The sequence below is a fragment of the Diabrotica virgifera genome, chromosome 2, assembly GCF_917563875.1.
Source record: "Diabrotica virgifera virgifera chromosome 2, PGI_DIABVI_V3a".
In the NCBI taxonomy this organism is placed as follows: Eukaryota; Metazoa; Arthropoda; class Insecta; order Coleoptera; family Chrysomelidae; genus Diabrotica; species Diabrotica virgifera.
In genome coordinates, this window is record NC_065444.1 from 256,619,494 (window position 1) to 256,641,436 (window position 21,943).

Consider the following 21,943-nt stretch of genomic DNA (forward strand, 5'->3'; position numbering starts at 1 on the left):
ATTTCTTATCGTTGTGCACATCTTTGCCAATCCCCTCTCTTCGAGGTGATATAGGCCATCTCTCTCGCCTGTCGCCCCCGGCAATATGTACAATAAATATATTATACACGGCTCACTAAAATAATTAGTTACGCCCCTGTACTACTGATTACTTAAAATTCAAGTAGTATTTATGTAACCTTTCTGGAAACTCCAGGTTATTGTTGAGACTCGCATTTGAACCCCTCGCCGGGGCAGATCGTCAAAAGCTTCCTAACGAGAATCATCTCTAATCTATCGACGCTCCCGCTATTCGTAAAAAGGCCGCATTTTACCGGCTTTTTTTGCTATCGTTTTATACCGCTCAGATAATTCAATCTGCTCAGTATTATCGACGATGATTTATTTAGCGTATTAGTGAGTGCCTTACAAATGAACCAAATGGATTATGGAATTCAATCAGAGCTCTGATGTGACACGTCATCAAGGAATAAAACTGTAAGTACTCTACATGTATGTGAACATAACTTATTAGTCGTGATACTGTATGCATTTTGAACCATATACCTCTCGTAGCAAATATTCTTTGTGCCATTTATGCAGATAATACTTTAAATTACATATGAAAAATCGTTATCTACTCTTAACCAGCTTACCTATGGGAATATACTCTATAACCGTACAATAAGTATAGGTTACTATTGTTAAGGATACTTTACGTATTGCCTAAACAAATATTATAAAATCACAAGTTATATGGCATAGAAAGGCACTTTTTGGTTACATCAATGGCACAACACTAAGGATTATCAAAACTGACAGAAAGGTTTTCCACCATCTTTATATTCTGAGAAGTTAAATCTACATATGTCTTTCCTCCGAATATACAATAGTATATTTCGCAGGAAGCAATCAAAAATGATTTAATATAATTATCTCTTTCTTTTAACTAACCTTAAACAGAGATGGCAGCATTATTCGCGCTTTTTATCCCTTATGTTGGGACACATATCAGTACCTACACGCCATGTAAAATTATAAATCATTCCAGAGAGTAATCAGCTTCATGCAGTCGTTGTAAGCAAATTATGTAGCGCGATGCTTAAAACATTTTGGAAAATAATACACAACAGAATTTTTGAAACTCTTGAATATGAAATTAGTGACAAACAGTTTGACTTTGGGAATCATATTATGTCCACAAGGGATGCTTTGTTCGGCTTGGATGTGGTGGCCCAGAGATGCGCCGACACGAATGCGTGGAACTGCCAGAGTAAGAGTTGACAACCAGAACACCCGAGATATCAAAATACAGAGAGGAGTCCAACAGGGTTGCGTCCTATCCCCATGTATTGAAAGAGCATGATCATTCATTAAAGTTAAAACGTTTCTTTGTTGTCGAGATATAAGGTTAGAACTACACCTAAGGATGCTGCGGTGTTACGTGTTCCTTTCTCTTCTTTGCGGCTTGGAAGAGTAGACACTAAAACAAGTGGATACAAATAAGTTGGCCGCGTTTGAATTTTTGTGTAACAGAAGAACCATGGAAGGATAGAAAATGAAGCGGACATAATATTAACTACCAAAAGACGAAAACTTGAGTACTTAGGACATGTGATGGAAAGGATAAAATACTCATTACAACTAATTATTCTGTTTCATAGACCTAGAGAAAGCGTTTGATAGAATCCAATTAAAAGATGTGATACACCTACTATATGAGAAAAATTACCACTGGATATCATAAAACTGATAGAAATAATATATGTAAGAAATAAAATAGAAATGAAAGTCAATGGAATAATAACAGACTATTATGGGTTCACTAAGCCAAAGTACATTCACTATGGTTCACATAAGGTTCACTACTAATTGCCAAAGAACCAATAAGATGCAAATTGGAGTTAGACAATCAAATTAAACAACAAGTAATGACTTTCAAATATCTGGGAATTAATCTATCAGCCGACAACAATATCGAAGAAGAGGTAAAAGACCAAATAATGAAAGCCAGTAGAACGGCCAGATGCCTAAATGATACAATTTGGAAAAACAAACACCTAAGATTGGAAACAAAGGCCCGAATATATAAGTCAGTTATTAGGCCAGTTACGACTTACACGGCCGAAAAAGACCAGATACAAGCAAAACACGAAGACATCTGAAAACCAACGAAATGAAGACCTTAAGAAGGATTGCTGGAAATCAGACGCATATATGGGGTAGACAATATAAATACCTGGGTAAAGAACAGAAAAGAAGAGTGTAATGAGCACATAAGCAGGATGTCTGAATCAAGGATAGTAAGAATAGCCAGGGACAAGTAACCGTTAGGCAGGAGAAGTATAGGACGCCCAAGGAAAAGACGGAATGACAACTTAGAGGCAGAATGAAAGGCACCGTTGAAGAAAAACAGGCAGTACTACCTATATAAAAGAAGAAGAGGAAAGAAAAAGAACTAATTATGCAATGCAAAATTCGAAGTAAGCAAGATGATGATAGACTAAGAATATCAACCGAGGATGAAAATTCGGGACTTCTAATAAGCCTAGAATGGAAAAATGTTTTAGCAATGACAAAACTGAGTAATCGATAGTAGAAAATTATGGAACATTTACCCTATCCCAAGTTTAACTTCGTTTTAATTTTCGTTCCAGTTTTGGTTGCCTTTTTAGAATCGATGTTTTTTACTAAGTACATACATTGAAAGAACACATTATTTTCTTATTTTTGAAGATAGACATTACTCTCAAAACACATCAATGACTCAACGAGGTATTGTCAAGTGTGTGATGTAAGTTTAAGGGTCGAAAACAAGACATTGAAGCAAAAAATAGTCACCGGACGATTGAGATGAACATAAAAGGGAAACAAAAGAGATGACAATAATGAACCTCAAAAAATAGTTAATACCTACTAATTGGGTAAAAAATGATTAGCTGCACTATTAATTAAATTGCTTTGTTCTTAAATAAGAACAAAAAAAAATAATTATATATGTCAATTTTGATAATCCCTAATGCACGAATATACTTACTCTTATAGGTACTTTTTTTATAAATATTTTGTAATTTTCTATAAAAATATCAAACAAAAACTAACTCCAGTATTAGTAATCAGCAGCATATATATATTTCTCTACTTTATGTTCAAAGATCTTCTCTATTGTTCGTGGCTAGCTCGGGTATTACTACTGAGTCCTCAGTGTCACTGATGTACCCCTTTTCGCCAGTATAGTGCGTAGGATATATCAGAAGTGGTGCAGCTGAAAAAGCTACTAGGTCTCGTTTTGGGTAATATCCTTTCCAGGAATCCTGAAAAATAAAAAAAAACAATTACTATACTCTACTACTACTATACAAAGAACAGCTGTGTATCTGGAGTGGATCATTACCAAAGATAATCAATCAGGGATCTGAAATTTTACCGGACGTAACTTCAAATGAAGTTCGAAGGTTAGAGCAAGAAATGAAAAACAATAAGTCCCCCGGAGGCGACGAAATAGTGGCAGATGTCTTGAGAGTGACTGGAAAATAATTATGACAGGTCCTTGCCAAAGTACCTATTCACTAGATGTCTGCAGGAAGCAATAACACCAACTCAGTGGCATAACGCAAAAATTATCCTACTTCATAAAAAAGGTGATCCTACTACCGACCTCAGAAATTACAGGCCCATAATTTCTGCTTTCCTATATTTATAAACAATTTACAAAAATAATTACGAAACGATTAGAAAATAAATTGGAATTTTATCTGCCCATAGAACAGGCGGGTTTTAGAAAAGGCTACGAAACAAACGATCACCTATTTTTAATAAAAAATCTTACAGAAAAATGTACTAAATATAATAAACCACTAGCTTTAATATTTGTGGACTATATAAAGGCCTTTGACACCATAATTTCAACAAAAAAGTGTTGGAAGCCTTGACAGAATACCGAATTGACTATCGGTGTATAAATATAATTAAACACATATTATACCAAAACAAAACAGCCAGTGTTAGAGTGGGTGATCGTAAAACCCAGAAATTCCTGATACAAAGTGGAGTACGTCAGGAGCACCATATCACCGAAACTGTTCATTACGCTTTTGTAATATACAGTAAAACCTGTGTTAACGGCCACCTGTCAAAACCGGCCACCTGAACTAGCCGGCCAGTTTTAAAATTCCCCAAACCAAAATTTGTGGACTACAAAACCTGGTATTAGCGGCCACCTTTTTATATCGGCCAATAGTTCTGTCATTTTTAGTGACCGTTATTGACAGGTTTTACTGTATTATGTAAAATGGCAAAACTGACCGACAAGGGCATAAACATAACCGGAGAAAAGCTTAGCCATCTGAGGTTTGCATAGGATATTGTGCTAATAGCAGATAGGATAGATGAGACCAAAGAACTTTTAAATCAGATCTACATTTCCTCCCTAGAAGGGAAATTGAACATAATATATCTAAAACCCAGATGATGACCAATTGTAGTCAGCGAAGATATATGCGTAGGAACAAGATCCATAGACCAGGTAATGGCTTATAAATACCTAGTCATGAGATTTCCACACTAAAAGATAAACAAACCGTTAAGCTTCTCCGTCGCATAATACTGACTTGGGCAGCTGAATCATATTTTCAAATCGTCTGACATACCAATATGCTATAAACGAAAAACGTTTAATCAGTGTGTTTTGCCAGTGTTGACTTACGAAGCGGAAACATTGTAAAAGAAACTTACACAAGGAGAACAGTGTAAAAGATCCGTGTATCACAAAGGGCGATGGAGCGTGCTATATTAGGCCTTTTCATTACCATGCAAGATCCAGCTACGACAAATATCAGGAGTGGCTGATATAGTAGAGAGAATAGCAACACTGAAATGGAACAGATGTTGAATGACAGATAACAGATGGACAAAGCGGATACTGGAAGGAAGACCAAGAGATGATGCCTACCGAAGCAGATGTCGTCCACCAACACGTTGGACTGATGATCTAAAACGTTGTCATAGGAAGTAGATGCAAGAGGCACAAGATCTAAATAGATGGAAAATTATGAGGGAGATCTATGTCCAGCAGTGGAGCGGCGAAGATTGAACGATGACTATACTCTACAATTTACTATTATGTTATGAATACACACGAGACAATGTAATTATCTAGAAACAGTTTCTGAATTCATTGATCCCAACGAAATCAGTGCTTTAATCTGAAACTAAAAAAGATTTAGTGTTGTAATCTACATCAAAATGTTTTTCAAAGATAACATTCCCTATAGCGAAGAGTTTCTGTTCCATATATCAGAAATATCAGGAATAGTAAGGTTGGTATGGGAAGAAGTCCCAATTGAAAGAAGACCACGTGGACGACCTCGACTCCGGTGGCGATATAATAGCAGGAGACTTTAAAGATATGGGCTTTAGACAACTAGATGGAGATTACTAAGAACAGAGAGGAATGGAGGCTTATTGTCAAGTCGGCTAAAACCCACGAAGGGGTGTAACGACACGGAGTAAGGAAGTAAGCATTTTCAGTATTTTATTCAATATTTTAAATTTAATCAACTTACCTGTGGGTGTTTGTCAAATAAAATAGGTAAATATTCATCAACTGGTACCAGCCGTGTTAACGGATCACCCTCAAGAAGTTTCTTAGCACCTCTAAAACTGAGTGCATATCCTAACGTCCAGTATGAATAACCGGCATGTACTAGAAAGTTGCTACCGTCTACCCATGGTTCATCGTTTTCTTGAAGTCGCTTTCTTCCAAAATAACTAAAAATTATTTAAATGTAACTCTTGCTCTTAAAATAGTTCAACCAAAAAGCCCGTAAACATTGTCAAAACTTATATTAATATAAATATAAAAGAAACAAACAAGAAAAATAAAAATCAGCAATGGCTAGGAGATTTTAAAACTCGTATAGAAATTGCAAGAGGAGCATTTATGAATCTTACATCTATTATGAGCAACTCTCAGCTGAATTTACAACTAGAAATCAAGTTCCTAAAATGTTATGTGTATTCTGTATTACTATGTGGATGTGAAACCTCGATCATGAAGGTTAATATGATGAACAATGGAAGCCTTTGAGATGGATCACATCGTAGAATGCTCAGAATATCTTGGGTTCAACGCATTTCAAACAGAGAAGTCTTAAACAGGGTAGATCAAGGCAAAGGTAACTTAATCAAGATGATAAAAAAAGAAAACTTGAATATCTCGGGCATATAATGAGAGGTAGCAGATACAGGATGCTGCAGTTAACACTCAACGAAAATATCGACGGAAAAGAGGAATTAGTAGGAAGAAATAATATTCATGGCTCCGAAAACTTCGTCAATAGACTGGCTTATCAGCAGATCAACTATTACATGCCGCATAAGATCGAGAACGATATCGGCAAATTGTAATGGAAGCTACACACGCCTAAAATTTGGGCACGGTACTTAGAGAAGAAGAAGGCTAGGGGAATACCTCCTAGTGTCTAGATACAAATAATTTTATTCGTCCACATTGTCTGACTTGTAAATTGTCAACTTTTCATATGTGACCAAAAAGGCTTTTATATTACCTAATTTAAGTGGCTTATTGCATGTAAATAGCGCTACCATATATTTTTTAGTTTCACCCATTTGGTTTTAAATTAAAATGGAATTACTCACTTTCAGGTATCACTGATGATGGTAATACTTTTAAAAAAGAATGTGTGTGTACGTTGTACGCATGTAAAAAGTTATACTTCTACTAAAATTACACAATTGTGTAGAAAATTTATGTTTTTTAGATTTTCTAGGATTCCTCAAGAGAAAAGCAATTGCGGGGAGGCTCTGGTTCATACAAAATTGCATTTTATGGCAAATGGCATAATTTTTTGTATTATTTTAGGTATTAAAATAGTTTAATTTTTAAATAAAAATACAATTAAAATGATTAAAATATATTTGTTTCATTGAAATCATAATAATAGAAATATAACTTCTTATGTGTGAACAAAGTACACACACTCTTTTTTTTATATTAATAAGTACAAAAATAGATATATAAAAATTATTTAAAAAGTCAGTACAACTATAAACTACAGACTAGAAATTAATACAGAAAAAACAAAATACCTGCCAATAGGTACCGAACTATCGAACATCACATTAGAAAATAATGAAATCATCATGCCCTGCGACCATTCCACATATCTAGGAATCGTTTTTGACATAACGGGGAAAGATGATGAAGAAATAAAGAGAAGAATAACACAATCCAGAAAAACAATAGGTTGTCTAAACAGCGTACTGTGGAATCATGAAATAGGAAAAAGAAGAAAACACAATATCTACGAATCTCTTATTAAAAGCAGTCTATTGTACGGAGCAGAAACTTGGCGGATAACCGAAAACAACAGAAGAAAACTGGAGGCAGTAGAAATGGACGCTTTTAGAAGATCAGTAGGAGTTTAGAGATCACGCAGAGAGAGAATACGTAATGATGAGATAAGACAGCGAATGGGGGTTGACGGCTCTCTAACAACAGATATAGAAAGAAAACAGCTGATATGGTACGGACACGTCCAGAGGATGGATAACTCAAGACTTCCTAAAATAATTATGCAATGGATACCACCAAACCGCAGAAAGAGAGGAAGACCCAAGAAATCTTGGAGAGAGGGAGTAACGAAGGCGATGAGAGCAAGAGATCTTAGAGAGGGCCAATGATATGATAGAGTGTCATGGAAATTAGGCATCGGACAACGTCGCAAGACGTTTTAAAACCGATTGATATATATATATATATATATATATATATATATATATATATATATATATATATATATATATATATATATATATATATATATATAAAATGAATAATTTTGGGGAATGCAGTCAATGTGTTTTGGGCTGATTAAAAGAGAAACACTTTGAACTTTTGTCGAGCTTTCGGACAATTTATTTCCTTTATCAAGACAATCTAAAAATACAAATGTTTAAATTTAGATGAAAACTAGAAAAATAACAACTTACTGCTCGTGGTTTACAAAATAACTAACATACTTATTAAAAACATAAAAATTCTTTCTAAAAAATATAAATTGTAAACGTAAATTAATTTTGAAATATGTCAAAAGGACATTAATCAAATGTAGTTAGACTACTTTAATAACTCGATAGATTGGGAAAGAAGTTAGCTAACAGTGTATAAAATAATGATATAAAGATATAAGCAAATTTGAAGTTATAATTATTAGTAAAAAAAAAAACTGATAGTAATGTAAAACAAGTTGATTTAGAATGTTATAAATATTTTTCTTTTGATACTATTTAGTGAAATTTTAAAAATTAATAAGATCAAATTGTTTATAAAATGCATAAATTAGTAATATCAGATCTCAAAATTAAAGTCAAAGTTAGTAAATTACAGTCAAAGTTAGTTAGTCAAAGCCAAAATGTTATTATAAATAATGCTTAGATTATTGATATCAGATCTCTTATTAATACAATTTGATTTTTTTATCCAAACCATTTCTTTAAATTCTCTTTTACGTAAATTTACTTCTCTTTCCAAAATTGTTGCTTCTTGAAAAATGAAAACATGATCCTCATTAATAACATGCTCTGCCAATGCACAAGAAGGGATATTTCTCTTGATATCACTTTTATGAGACGTTAGTCTAAGAGATAGGTTACGTGATTTATCTCATTTGTCATTCTACCTGGTATAATGAGGGAGGAGCTATATTCGGGGTCGGACTGACCGACGCGACGGACAGACAGCCTAAGTCAAATTTCTCACCTTAGTACCATCTTTGGTTATAAGCTTTCATTTGACACCTCATTTGTCATTCTACCTGGTATAATGACGGAGGAGTTATATTCGCGGTCGGACGGACCGACAGCCTAAGTCAAATGTCTCACCTTTAGTACCATCCTTGGATTATAAGCTTCTATTTGACACCTCATTTGTCATTCTACCTGGTATAATGACGGAGGAGCTATATTCGCGGTCGGTCGGACCGACGGACAGACAGCCTAAGTCAAATTTCTCACCTTTAGTACCATCCTTGGATTATAAGCTTTCATTTGACACCTCATTTGTCATTCTACCTGGTATAATGACGGAGGAGTTATATTTGCGGTCGGACAGACCGAAGGACAGAAAGTTTAAGTCAAATATCTCACCTTTAGTACCATCCTTGGATTATACGCTTTCATTTGACACCTCATTTGTCATTCTACCTGGTATAATGACGTAAGAGTTATATTCGCGGTCGGACAGACCGACGGACAGATAGTTTAGGTCAAATTTCTCACCTTTAGTACCATCCTTGGATTATAAGCTTTCACATTTTTTCAAAATTGGGTGAAAACAACTTGATGCCAGAATGATTTGTTGATGAAAATAATATATACATTCTCAAATTGCCTATTTTTCGTTGTGGATAATATTGTATTCAACAGTGATGCCAAATTTCTGATGCCAAAATGATTGATAATGAAAGTGGGATATACGTTTTCATGTATATAGCGGCAGCGACAAAACGGTAAAACACTGAACTAAATGTATATAATATTTTCACTGTGCCATCATTTTGAACTCAAACATTTTATGGAATAAACTTATATAAGTCAGTAAGGAATAAACAAAGAAAGCTGATATATTAAAGTAACATCAAGGAATCAAATCTCTAACTACAGAGTTGATTAGACTTCTGCTAACAAGTACAGGAAAAAAGTTATTAAGGTAGTGTAAAGTGGCATCGATATACAGATGCCACTTTGCAAGACGATGCCAAATTGATGGTAAATGCATAATGTATCGATGCCAAATTGATAGTAGGATTTATATATATATATATATATATATATATATATATATATATATATATATATATATATATATATATATATATATATATATATATATATGATTATTAATATGTAGTGACTGTTAATAATACAAAATGAATAATTTTGGGGAATGCAGTCAATGTGTTTTGGGCTGATTAAAAGAGAAACACTTTGAACTTTTGTCGAGCTTTCGGACAATTTATTTCCTTTATCAAGACAATCTAAAAATACAAATGTTTAAATTTAGATGAAAACTAGAAAAATAACAACTTACTGCTCGTGGTTTACAAAATAACTAACATACTTATTAAAAACATAAAAATTCTTTCTAAAAAATATAAATTGTAAACGTAAATTAATTTTGAAATATGTCAAAAGGACATTAATCAAATGTAGTTAGACTACTTTAATAACTCGATAGATTGGGAAAGAAGTTAGCTAACAGTGTATAAAATAATGATATAAAGATATAAGCAAATTTGAAGTTATAATTATTAGTAAAAAAAAAAAACTGATAGTAATGTAAAACAAGTTGATTTAGAATGTTATAAATATTTTTCTTTTGATACTATTTAGTGAAATTTTAAAAATTAATAAGATCAAATTGTTTATAAAATGCATAAATTAGTAATATCAGATCTCAAAATAAAAGTCAAAGTTAGTAAATTACAGTCAAAGTTAGTTAGTCAAAGCCAAAATGTTATTATAAATAATGCTTAGATTATTGATATCAGATCTCTTATTAATACAATTTGATTTTTTTATCCAAACCATTTCTTTAAATTCTCTTTTACGTAAATTTACTTCTCTTTCCAAAATTGTTGCTTCTTGAAAAATGAAAACATGATCCTCATTAATAACATGCTCTGCCAATGCACAAGAAGGGATATTTCTCTTGATATCACTTTTATGAGACGTTAGTCTAAGAGATAGGTTACGTGAAGTTTGTCCGATGTAACATTTACCACAAGTACTACAAGGTATGGAGTAAATAACATTAGAACTCTCCATAATTTTTAGCGGAGTCTTAGTTCTGGTATAAAGACTGTTCAAAGTTTTGACATTTTTAGTAGCAATTTTAATGTTTTTGTTTTGTTTAAATAACTTAATTAATTTTGGTGTTAAAGATGGTAGATATGGTAAAGAAAAATAAGATAAGGTAGGTATACTTTCTATCTCTGTTCCTTGTTCATTGATATCTGCCTGCAGTGTTCTATTATAATTAGTGCTAAAAATTAATTTATTTAATAAACCCCTAGGATATCCATTTTCTAGTAAAATTTCTCTTAATTTTGTGAGGTCACTATTAATAAAATCCCTATGTGATAGTTTACATATTCTGTTTTTTAGACCTAAGATCAAGTTAATTTTCATTTTATAAGGATGATGTGAAAGGTAATGAATGTAGCGATTACTACAAAGAGGTTTTCTGTACCATTGAGCTCTGAGGATATTATTAGAATCTCTGTTAATCAGCAAATCTAAGAAAGGTAAGCAATTGTTTACCTCTCTTTCGTAAGTAAATTGGATATTTTCATTCCAATTATTAAAAATAGACAATGTATACTCAATTTTTTCCGATGGTAAAGCCAAAATTAAATCATCTACAAACCTCTTTATAAAAGGGATTGGAAAATTAATTTTACTTCTTACATCACTAATTAGGTCATCCAAAACAAAATTACTAACTATCGGGGAAATTTTTGAACCCATCGGTGTCCCATGGACTTGTTTGTAAATAAAATCTTCAAAAATCAAAATATTTGAGTTAAATATGAATTCCAAAACACTTTTAAACGTTTGTAAATTAAGTTTACAATTTTTTGATATTAAATTCCAATGTTTCTCAACACTTACTAGTACCATATGTAATGGTAAGTTAGTAAACAAAGATGTTACATCAAAACTAATGAGTTCATATCCATTTGGATTATACAAGATTCTTTTGACTTTAGCAACTACATTAATAATTTTAAATTGCCAGACTTACCATTACATATGGTACTAGTAAGTGTTGAGAAACATTGGAATTTAATATCAAAAAATTGTAAACTTAATTTACAAACGTTTAAAAGTGTTTTGGAATTCATATTTAACTCAAATATTTTGATTTTTGAAGATTTTATTTACAAACAAGTCCATGGGACACCGATGGGTTCAAAAATTTCCCCGATAGTTAGTAATTTTGTTTTGGATGACCTAATTAGTGATGTAAGAAGTAAAATTAATTTTCCAATCCCTTTTATAAAGAGGTTTGTAGATGATTTAATTTTGGCTTTACCATCGGAAAAAATTGAGTATACATTGTCTATTTTTAATAATTGGAATGAAAATATCCAATTTACTTACGAAAGAGAGGTAAACAATTGCTTACCTTTCTTAGATTTGCTGATTAACAGAGATTCTAATAATATCCTCAGAGCTCAATGGTACAGAAAACCTCTTTGTAGTAATCGCTACATTCATTACCTTTCACATCATCCTTATAAAATGAAAATTAACTTGATCTTAGGTCTAAAAAACAGAATATGTAAACTATCACATAGGGATTTTATTAATAGTGACCTCACAAAATTAAGAGAAATTTTACTAGAAAATGGATATCCTAGGGGTTTATTAAATAAATTAATTTTTAGCACTAATTATAATAGAACACTGCAGGCAGATATCAATGAACAAGGAACAGAGATAGAAAGTATACCTACCTTATCTTATTTTTCTTTACCATATCTACCATCTTTAACACCAAAATTAATTAAGTTATTTAAACAAAACAAAAACATTAAAATTGCTACTAAAAATGTCAAAACTTTGAACAGTCTTTATACCAGAACTAAGACTCCGCTAAAAATTATGGAGAGTTCTAATGTTATTTACTCCATACCTTGTAGTACTTGTGGTAAATGTTACATCGGACAAACTTCACGTAACCTATCTCTTAGACTAACGTCTCATAAAAGTGATATCAAGAGAAATATCCCTTCTTGTGCATTGGCAGAGCATGTTATTAATGAGGATCATGTTTTCATTTTTCAAGAAGCAACAATTTTGGAAAGAGAAGTAAATTTACGTAAAAGAGAATTTAAAGAAATGGTTTGGATAAAAAAATCAAATTGTATTAATAAGAGATCTGATATCAATAATCTAAGCATTATTTATAATAACATTTTGGCTTTGACTAACTAACTTTGACTGTAATTTACTAACTTTGACTTTTATTTTGAGATCTGATATTACTAATTTATGCATTTTATAAACAATTTGATCTTATTAATTTTTAAAATTTCACTAAATAGTATCAAAAGAAAAATATTTATAACATTCTAAATCAACTTGTTTTACATTACTATCAGTTTTTTTTTTTTTACTAATAATTATAACTTCAAATTTGCTTATATCTTTATATCATTATTTTATACACTGTTAGCTAACTTCTTTCCCAATCTATCGAGTTATTAAAGTAGTCTAACTACATTTGATTAATGTCCTTTTGACATATTTCAAAATTAATTTACGTTTACAATTTATATTTTTTAGAAAGAATTTTTATGTTTTTAATAAGTATGTTAGTTATTTTGTAAACCACGAGCAGTAAGTTGTTATTTTTCTAGTTTTCATCTAAATTTAAACATTTGTATTTTTAGATTGTCTTGATAAAGGAAATAAATTGTCCGAAAGCTCGACAAAAGTTCAAAGTGTTTCTCTTTTAATCAGCCCAAAACACATTGACTGCATTCCCCAAAATTATTCATTTTGTATTATTAACAGTCACTACATATTAATAATCATATATATATATATATATATATATATATATATATATATATATATATATATATATATATAAATCCTACTATCAATTTGGCATCGATACATTATGCATTTACCATCAATTTGGCATCGTCTTGCAAAGTGGCATCTGTATATCGATGCCACTTTACACTACCTTAATAACTTTTTTCCTGTACTTGTTAGCAGAAGTCTAATCAACTCTGTAGTTAGAGATTTGATTCCTTGATGTTACTTTAATATATCAGCTTTCTTTGTTTATTCCTTACTGACTTATATAAGTTTATTCCATAAAATGTTTGAGTTCAAAATGATGGCACAGTGAAAATATTATATACATTTAGTTCAGTGTTTTACCGTTTTGTCGCTGCCGCTATATACATGAAAACGTATATCCCACTTTCATTATCAATCATTTTGGCATCAGAAATTTGGCATCACTGTTGAATACAATATTATCCACAACGAAAAATAGGCAATTTGAGAATGTATATATTATTTTCATCAACAAATCATTCTGGCATCAAGTTGTTTTCACCCAATTTTGAAAAAATGTGAAAGCTTATAATCCAAGGATGGTACTAAAGGTGAGAAATTTGACCTAAACTATCTGTCCGTCGGTCTGTCCGACCGCGAATATAACTCTTACGTCATTATACCAGGTAGAATGACAAATGAGGTGTCAAATGAAAGCGTATAATCCAAGGATGGTACTAAAGGTGAGATATTTGACTTAAACTTTCTGTCCTTCGGTCTGTCCGACCGCAAATATAACTCCTCCGTCATTATACCAGGTAGAATGACAAATGAGGTGTCAAATGAAAGCTTATAATCCAAGGATGGTACTAAAGGTGAGAAATTTGACTTAGGCTGTCTGTCCGTCGGTCCGACCGACCGCGAATATAGCTCCTCCGTCATTATACCAGGTAGAATGACAAATGAGGTGTCAAATAGAAGCTTATAATCCAAGGATGGTACTAAAGGTGAGACATTTGACTTAGGCTGTCGGTCCGTCCGACCGCGAATATAACTCCTCCGTCATTATACCAGGTAGAATGACAAATGAGGTGTCAAATGAAAGCTTATAACCAAAGATGGTACTAAGGTGAGAAATTTGACTTAGGCTGTCTGTCCGTCGCGTCGGTCAGTCCGACCCCGAATATAGCTCCTCCCTCATTATACCAGGTAGAATGACAAATGAGATGTCAAATGAAAGCTTATAATCGAAGTATGGTACTAAAGGTGAGACGTCGGTCCGTCCGACCGCGAATATAACTCCTCCGTCATTATACCAGGTAGAATGAAAAATGAGGTGTCAAAAGAAAGCTTATAATCCAAGGATGGTACTAAAAGTGAGAAATTTGACTTAGGCTGTCTGTCCGTCTGTCCGTCCGACCGCGAATATAGCTCCTCCGTCATTATACCAGGTAGAATGACAAATGAGATGTCAAATGAAAGCTTATAATCCAAGGATGGTATTAAAGGTGAGAAATTTAACTTGGGCTGTCTGTCCGTCGGTCCGTCCGACCGCGAATATAACTCCTCTACTATACCAGGTAGAATGACAAAAGAGGTGTCAAATGAAAGCTTATAATCCAAGGATGGTACTAAAGGTGAGAAATTTGACTTACGCTGTCTGACCGTCGGTCCGTCCGACCGCGAATATAGCTCCTCCGTCAATATACCAGGTAGAATGACAAATGAGGTGTCAAATGAAAGCTTATAATCCAAAGATGGTACTAAAGGTGAGAAATTTGACTTAGGCTGTCTGTCCGTCGCGTCGGTCAGTCCGACCCCGAATATAGCTCCTCCGTCATTATACCAGGTAGAATGACAAATGAGATGTCAAAGGAAAGCTTATAATCGAAGTATGGTACTAAAGGTGAGACGTCGGTCCGTCCGACCGCGAATATAACTCCTCCGTCATTATACCAGGTAGAATGAAAAATGAGGTGTCAAAAGAAAGCTTATAATCCAAGGATGGTACTAAAAGTGAGAAATTTGACTTAGGCTGTCTGTCCGTTTGTCCGTCCGACCGCGAATATAGCTCCTCCGTCATTATACCAGGTAGAATGACAAATGAGATGTCAAATGAAAGCTTATAATCCAAGGATGGTATTAAAGGTGAGAAATTTGACTTGGGCTGTCTGTCCGTCGGTCCGTCCGACCGCGAATATAACTCCTCTACTATACCAGGTAGAATGACAAAAGAGGTGTCAAATGAAAGCTTATAATCCAAGGATGGTACTAAAGGTGAGAAATTTGACTTACGCTGTCTGACCGTCGGTCCGTCCGACCGCGAATATAGCTCCTCCGTCAATATACCAGGTAGAATGACAAATGAGGTGTCAAATGAAAGCTTATAATCCAAGGATGATACTAAAGGTGAAAAATTTGACCTAGGCTGTCTGTCCGTCGATCCCTCCGACCGCGAGTATAAATCCTCCGTCATTATACCAGGTATAATGGCAAATGAGCTGCCAAATGATAGCTTATAGTTCAAGCATGGTATTAAAGATGAAAAATTTTACCTAGGCTGTCTGTCCGTATGTCTGTCCATCCGCGAATACAACTCCTCCGTTATTAATACAGATAGAATGACAAATCGGGTGTCGAATGAAAGCTTTTAACTTAAGGATGGTATTATTAAAGATGAGAAATTTGACGTCGGAGTTCCGGTTTTAGAGTTGCAACCGTAAGTATTTACTATTTTAAAGTTGCCGAAAGAGAATAAGTGATATATTATTCAACGTGGCTTAGCAAGATGAGAACAAATGTAAAATTTTGGTTTTTACGTAATTTCCGCTTAAAAAGTTATAACCGGAAATGCCATTATTCGCGGTGTGCAAGTACTTGGAACGGATACGAGAAACGATCGTGCGCGAATAGCGGAGAAATATTGCAACTTTCTTAAATAATTCATATTGTCCATTGAAATTGTCAAATTGACGTACATTTCATACCTACTGTCATTGAAGAAGAAAAATTATATGTTGCTCTGCAATATTGATATTATATGCAATTATTATATGAAGGCAAATTAAATTAATTGTATTTTGCTTGCAGTACTGCATTTTAATAACTAATTTTATTTACTACATACAATTGTTTACGTTTTAATAACATAACCTGAATCTTATTTTTTCTTCTTATTATTTTTTTGGATTATGGCCTTGACAATTATCCAGTAACCAGGACTAATATAATTGGCCAATATAATTAAAAGTGCGAATAAAGTTGCAGAGCGTAGAAACCAGGTGTCGTTTTGCCGAACTTGCACGGTCCCAATAGACTCAGAAATAGTATACGAACACATAAATCGAAGCGTATTGAAAGGTTTGAATCTTTAGAGTTATTTCTGTGTAAACAGTTTAGTAAAAATGACTCAAAATTAGTAAATTTGTATATCAATCCACGCAAAGTTACACGAAGAATTCAAATATCGACTTCCAATTCTACTTTCGATTACTTTGGGTGAAAACCTAGGACTTACGAAGTCCAATTACTTGTTTTCTTTAAAAATAAGACATGTCATAAATATGCCTTAGGCATCATAGAAGACAATGACACAGAAAAATCAAACAAGCAGCAGGTCAAAAGGGCCTTAGTTATGTATCTTCGGTCCTATTGGTTCAATCGTGACGTACAGCGCCTGAAACGATGGGATTTAACTGGCAGAATACGATGGTGTAGACAAATGAAAATGACGGCATGTAATAACACTTTAAAATTGTAGAAATAAAATGGATTAACGCACATGGTATGACATATTATGTGAGAGTATTTAACAAATAGAATACGATTACATACGTCCAGTTTTTGACAAGCGACTTCTCTACATATGATAAACGCGAAAGGGCCCCAACGTTCACTGTTCGACATAGGCCTCCCGTTCACTGCATATACCCACTGCTTTCTGACGCTGTGACTTAAGAGGATAGGATTTAACGAATAAAACGACAAAGAAGACTAAACAAGGCAGATCACGGGAAAAACACAACTGTCCGTTTTATACTCCACAGGGAAGCATCAAATATTCAACGTAAGGATATATTATAGTATAACGGTATGATAAATCTTTTTCTTTTTTTTTTTCATTTAGTGCATTCCGTACGTTTTTTAAACATAATCAGGAGAAGTTGTTGAATTTCTGAAGTCTATAAAAGAATTTCTTAACAAACCTTTTTTTAATTGTGTTATGGATTATTTTTAAGAATGTGTTTAAAAGGTAGCTCACAGGCTTATTGTTCAATGGTCTTATCACTTTTAAACGCCTGTCTTTTTTGTAGGACTATTAATTGTGATTTCAAACATTCTAGCGGGACAATGCCTTTTGTGTAACTGAAATAAATATTGTTATCCATTTAATTTTTTTCCTCAATTAATTGAATGCCTCCTACTGGTGTTTGGTCTAAGCTTACCGCTTTTCCCCATTTAAGCTAAACTGCTCGTCAAAAGTTAGGGATATAGAAAATTATGCTCATTTTCATAGCTAATTTTTTCGAGAACAGATTAACGGATTCCACTAATTTTTTTTAATATTTTAGATTTTTCGTTAGTATTTACACAGTTGTGCAAAAGTTTACCCAAACTTTTTTTTGTACTTTTACCGAGTGGTATAAGTACAAAAAAGAAGTTTGAGTAAACCTCTTGTTAGGTATTAGTTACGTATCTTCACTCCCATTGGTCCAAACGTGTCGTACGGCGGCTCAAATGATAGGAATCAGTCAACAGAATACAATGACACAGAAAAATCAATTACAGTAAAATATTGAAAGGGCCTTAGTTACGTATATTCGCTGCTATTTTTCCAATCATGACGTACGGTGGCTAAAATGGTAGGAATTAACCAACAGAATACAATGACACCCAAATCCGGTGTCGGAAAGCTGGTCGAGAACACTTCGTCGACGGAAAATTGGTCGACAACAGTTGGTCGACAAACAGTTGGTCGAATGCACAATTCATCGAATGGACAATTCATCGACGAACATTTGATCGAATGGAATTTTCGTCGACAAACTGTTATTTATCTTTAGGATAAAGGGATTAATGGTGACAAACGACGGGTAACTGGAATATTGTATTATATATATTTTTTTGGGTTTTGTTAATTTTGTACCTAAATCTTACCGGAGGTATTGCGCCTTTTATAAATGTGTAGTTGTGAATTAAGTTTTTGATAATAAAATCAAGAGGGTAAGAATCGCTTTACTTTTAAACTCTTCACTTTTGGCGCATCATGGACGGCTCGTTTTTAAAAGAATCGTTTTAATTTTTTTTGTATAAACATGCTCTTTCATTCGTTTAAATGTTGCTTTTCAAATTTTCTAATATTTATAAACAAAGCCCCGGTGAATTTTTGAAAAAAGTGGTTAACTCGGGTTTTAAGGGTTGTAGGGCATTAAATTTTTGTTTCAGTTTCTATAAGAATACCAACATGTCGAATAAAAAAAATTAACTTCCTACGTGTTGTTGTTCTGAAGCTATTTTCTTGTGGCATTTTTGGAATTAACTAGTTTTGATGGGAAATAAGCCACAATTTTACTAAAAAAACTGATTTTATTAACGTTTCGACGCTCAAATCGGGTGTCGTTGTCAAAATAAAACCATTTTTTTTAGTAAAATTGTGGCTTATTTCCCATCAAAATTAGTTAATTCCCACATGTTAATGCGGTTGTTATTTTAATTGTTTATTCGCGAACTCAATCGACTATAGGTGGCAGTGCAGTTGCATGAAAATGGCCGATGTAATTGGGATAATGCATTTTGATATAATTAATATTTTTATTGATGTAATTAATTAATATAAATAAATCATTCATTAAATGAACACACCAGACAAGCATTCAATCGACATTGATATATAGGTTAACGGATGTTTTGTTTAAATCTTCATCCCAATTCCTCTAGTTCAAAATAAGCGGCAGCACCCTCGCTTGAGTTCGCGAATAAGCTTAAAATAACACTACTTTTTCAAAATTATTTTATAATTATTTATAATATTTATTATAAACTTTTTATTCAAGACTTGATCTAATTTGATAAATTGAACCTTTCTCTTTGGTTTGATGTCTTTAGAATTTATGTTGACCTAATAGTTTATGCATAATAACGCTGTAGATAGAAGCTTTTTGGGATAAACAATTTCAATTTTGCAATAACTATTAGGTAAAACTTCTTGAAATTTTAACGGCTGAATACTTCTAATATTGTTCCTTTACTTACGCGAAAATAAAGCTTTTAGTGTATTTTTAGAAAAGTTATTAATTATTTTCAAAAAATCGACTTTTGAAGCTATTTTCCCAATAACTAAGCAACAAATTAACAAAAAGAACTTTCCAAACACTCATTTTAAAGAATTTTCTATGCTCTTCAGTAAAATTGTATCACCTTTCCATACAGCATACCGGTCTCCACCTTTAATATTTACAATCAAATAGCGATCTTTAATTGTTTATATATTGTTTATAAGTTAAAAAGTACGTTTGATTTTTTGCATAATTTTTATATTGGATACTGTTGTAACTAAATTTACCCTAATGCCATAAGCAGTTCTTAGATACCTGTATCAACGGATGTCACGAAAGAGGCCATTTATTTGCTAATTTCTCTAGTCTATCACACCCTTTCTTATCTGTGTTTACAATCCAAATCATTAAGCCACATAAAGAGGTAGGGCAATAAACTCACTATAGCTATAGAAATGCTTTTACTACAAAATTTTAAAAGATAAGAGTTATAACGGAACAAGTATGCATACCTGCATTTTAAGACCCAGGTAGATTTTTGGGGATGACACAATGACACTAAAAGATGGCTTTGCCGATGATTGCATTCAATTGAGATGGTAAGTAGGTATGAATCACCTCTAGTTATATTTTAATGGCTTTGTAATTTAACTTCATGGGGTACGAAAGAATTAAGAAACTTTTAAGAATTTGAAAAAACATAGTTTTTGGGGGGTTTAGGTGTTTTACACAATTTTTGAATATCCCTAAAAACTCAGTTATTTCAAATTATATATACGTAACCTATAAAAAACCTTGAGTTAGTCTATTTTGAAGTATATAAAATGGAGAAAATCCCAAAAAACTACCGAAAAAAACCAGTTTTCCGGATTTTTGAAGATGGCGCACCTTACGAATAAATCTGAAAAAAGTCAGAAATACAGATTTTGATAAAATTCACAAAACGCAAAAAAATTAGACATGCAGCCATCGCCAAAAAAAGTTATACGTACCTATTAAAAAAACAAAAAACATTGAGGTTATGTACACTCGACCTTCGGGTCCATAAAAATATATGTTTTGTAAAAGCCTCAGCTGTGCGTGTGAATTTTTTGTAATTTATAATTTAATTGCAAACCAACTTAAAAAAAAAATAAAATCGAAAAATTGACATTTTTTGATGTGGGGAAAGGGGAAGGGGGTGGTGGGCTAAAATTGCGGTGATTCTTAATTTTTTTAATCACATAGAACGTAAAAAAATAAAAAAAAAATATTCAGGCTGTATCGACTTCAAAATAATACAGCATCATGCCAAAAGGGCCTTAGTTATGTATGTTCGGCCCTATTGATCCAATCGTGACGTACGTCGGCTGAAATGATAGGAACTAACCAATAGCATACAATGACATAGAGAAATCAAATACAGCCTCATGTCAAAAAGAATAGAATAAACAAAAATTTCTTTTGAATTAAATATTTGAAATAAAAAATCACACTAAATTTTCTTTTTTTTTTCACCCTTTCACTTATCAATATAAACATAAAAGTTTTTAGAGAGTTTCGCCCTCGGTTATAATGTAATCTTTCATTCTGCGTTTAAATTTTTCCAAAATTCTTATTAGTTTTCTCAGGATTCGAATAAACTGAATGCATTTAAATAGCATTGGTCATAATTTTGCGCCTACTCCCTCAAGGCTTAAAAAATGTAACATTTCAAAGGAATGGAGATATTTCAAAGATTCGCTGAGACTATAATTTTTATCTAATATACATATATCTGTAGTCCATCCACTCACGGTAAATATTGCAAAACCTCCGAATTTTAAACAACCGCTTGGATTGACATGAAATTGGGTATGCACATAGCTGACAGGTCAAAGAAAAAGTGATATTGTGCCGACGTGTGCTTTTGCCTTGGGAGTTAGTACAACCACTTTTATAATGTGAAAAGACATACATTCAAAATAAGTCCTAAAGTGGATAAACTGAGTAATTCTAAGCTAGTTTTTGTTCTATAGATTTTTTCTTAACATACTGTTTGAGTTATTTGCAAGTGAATATATTATGTTCGTTTTTCAACAAAAAAGTCACGTTTTTAGACGGTTTTA

The 21,943-nt window shown here is 32.8% G+C and overlaps 1 protein-coding gene across 1 annotated transcript in view; it reads right to left on the reverse strand.

The window, feature by feature from the left end:
* Window positions 1-357: 357 nt before the first annotated feature.
* LOC114336012 (glycosyltransferase 25 family member) overlaps window positions 358-21,943 on the reverse strand; it is a 75,179-nt gene continuing 53,593 nt past the window's right edge. The window contains exons 8-9 of the mRNA XM_050643156.1: window positions 5,544-5,748; window positions 358-3,293 (exon numbers count right to left, since the gene is read on the reverse strand). Coding sequence (XP_050499113.1) covers window positions 3,129-3,293; window positions 5,544-5,748 — 370 coding nt within the window. The 3' untranslated portion in view covers window positions 358-3,128. The remainder of the gene's footprint in view (window positions 3,294-5,543; window positions 5,749-21,943) is intronic.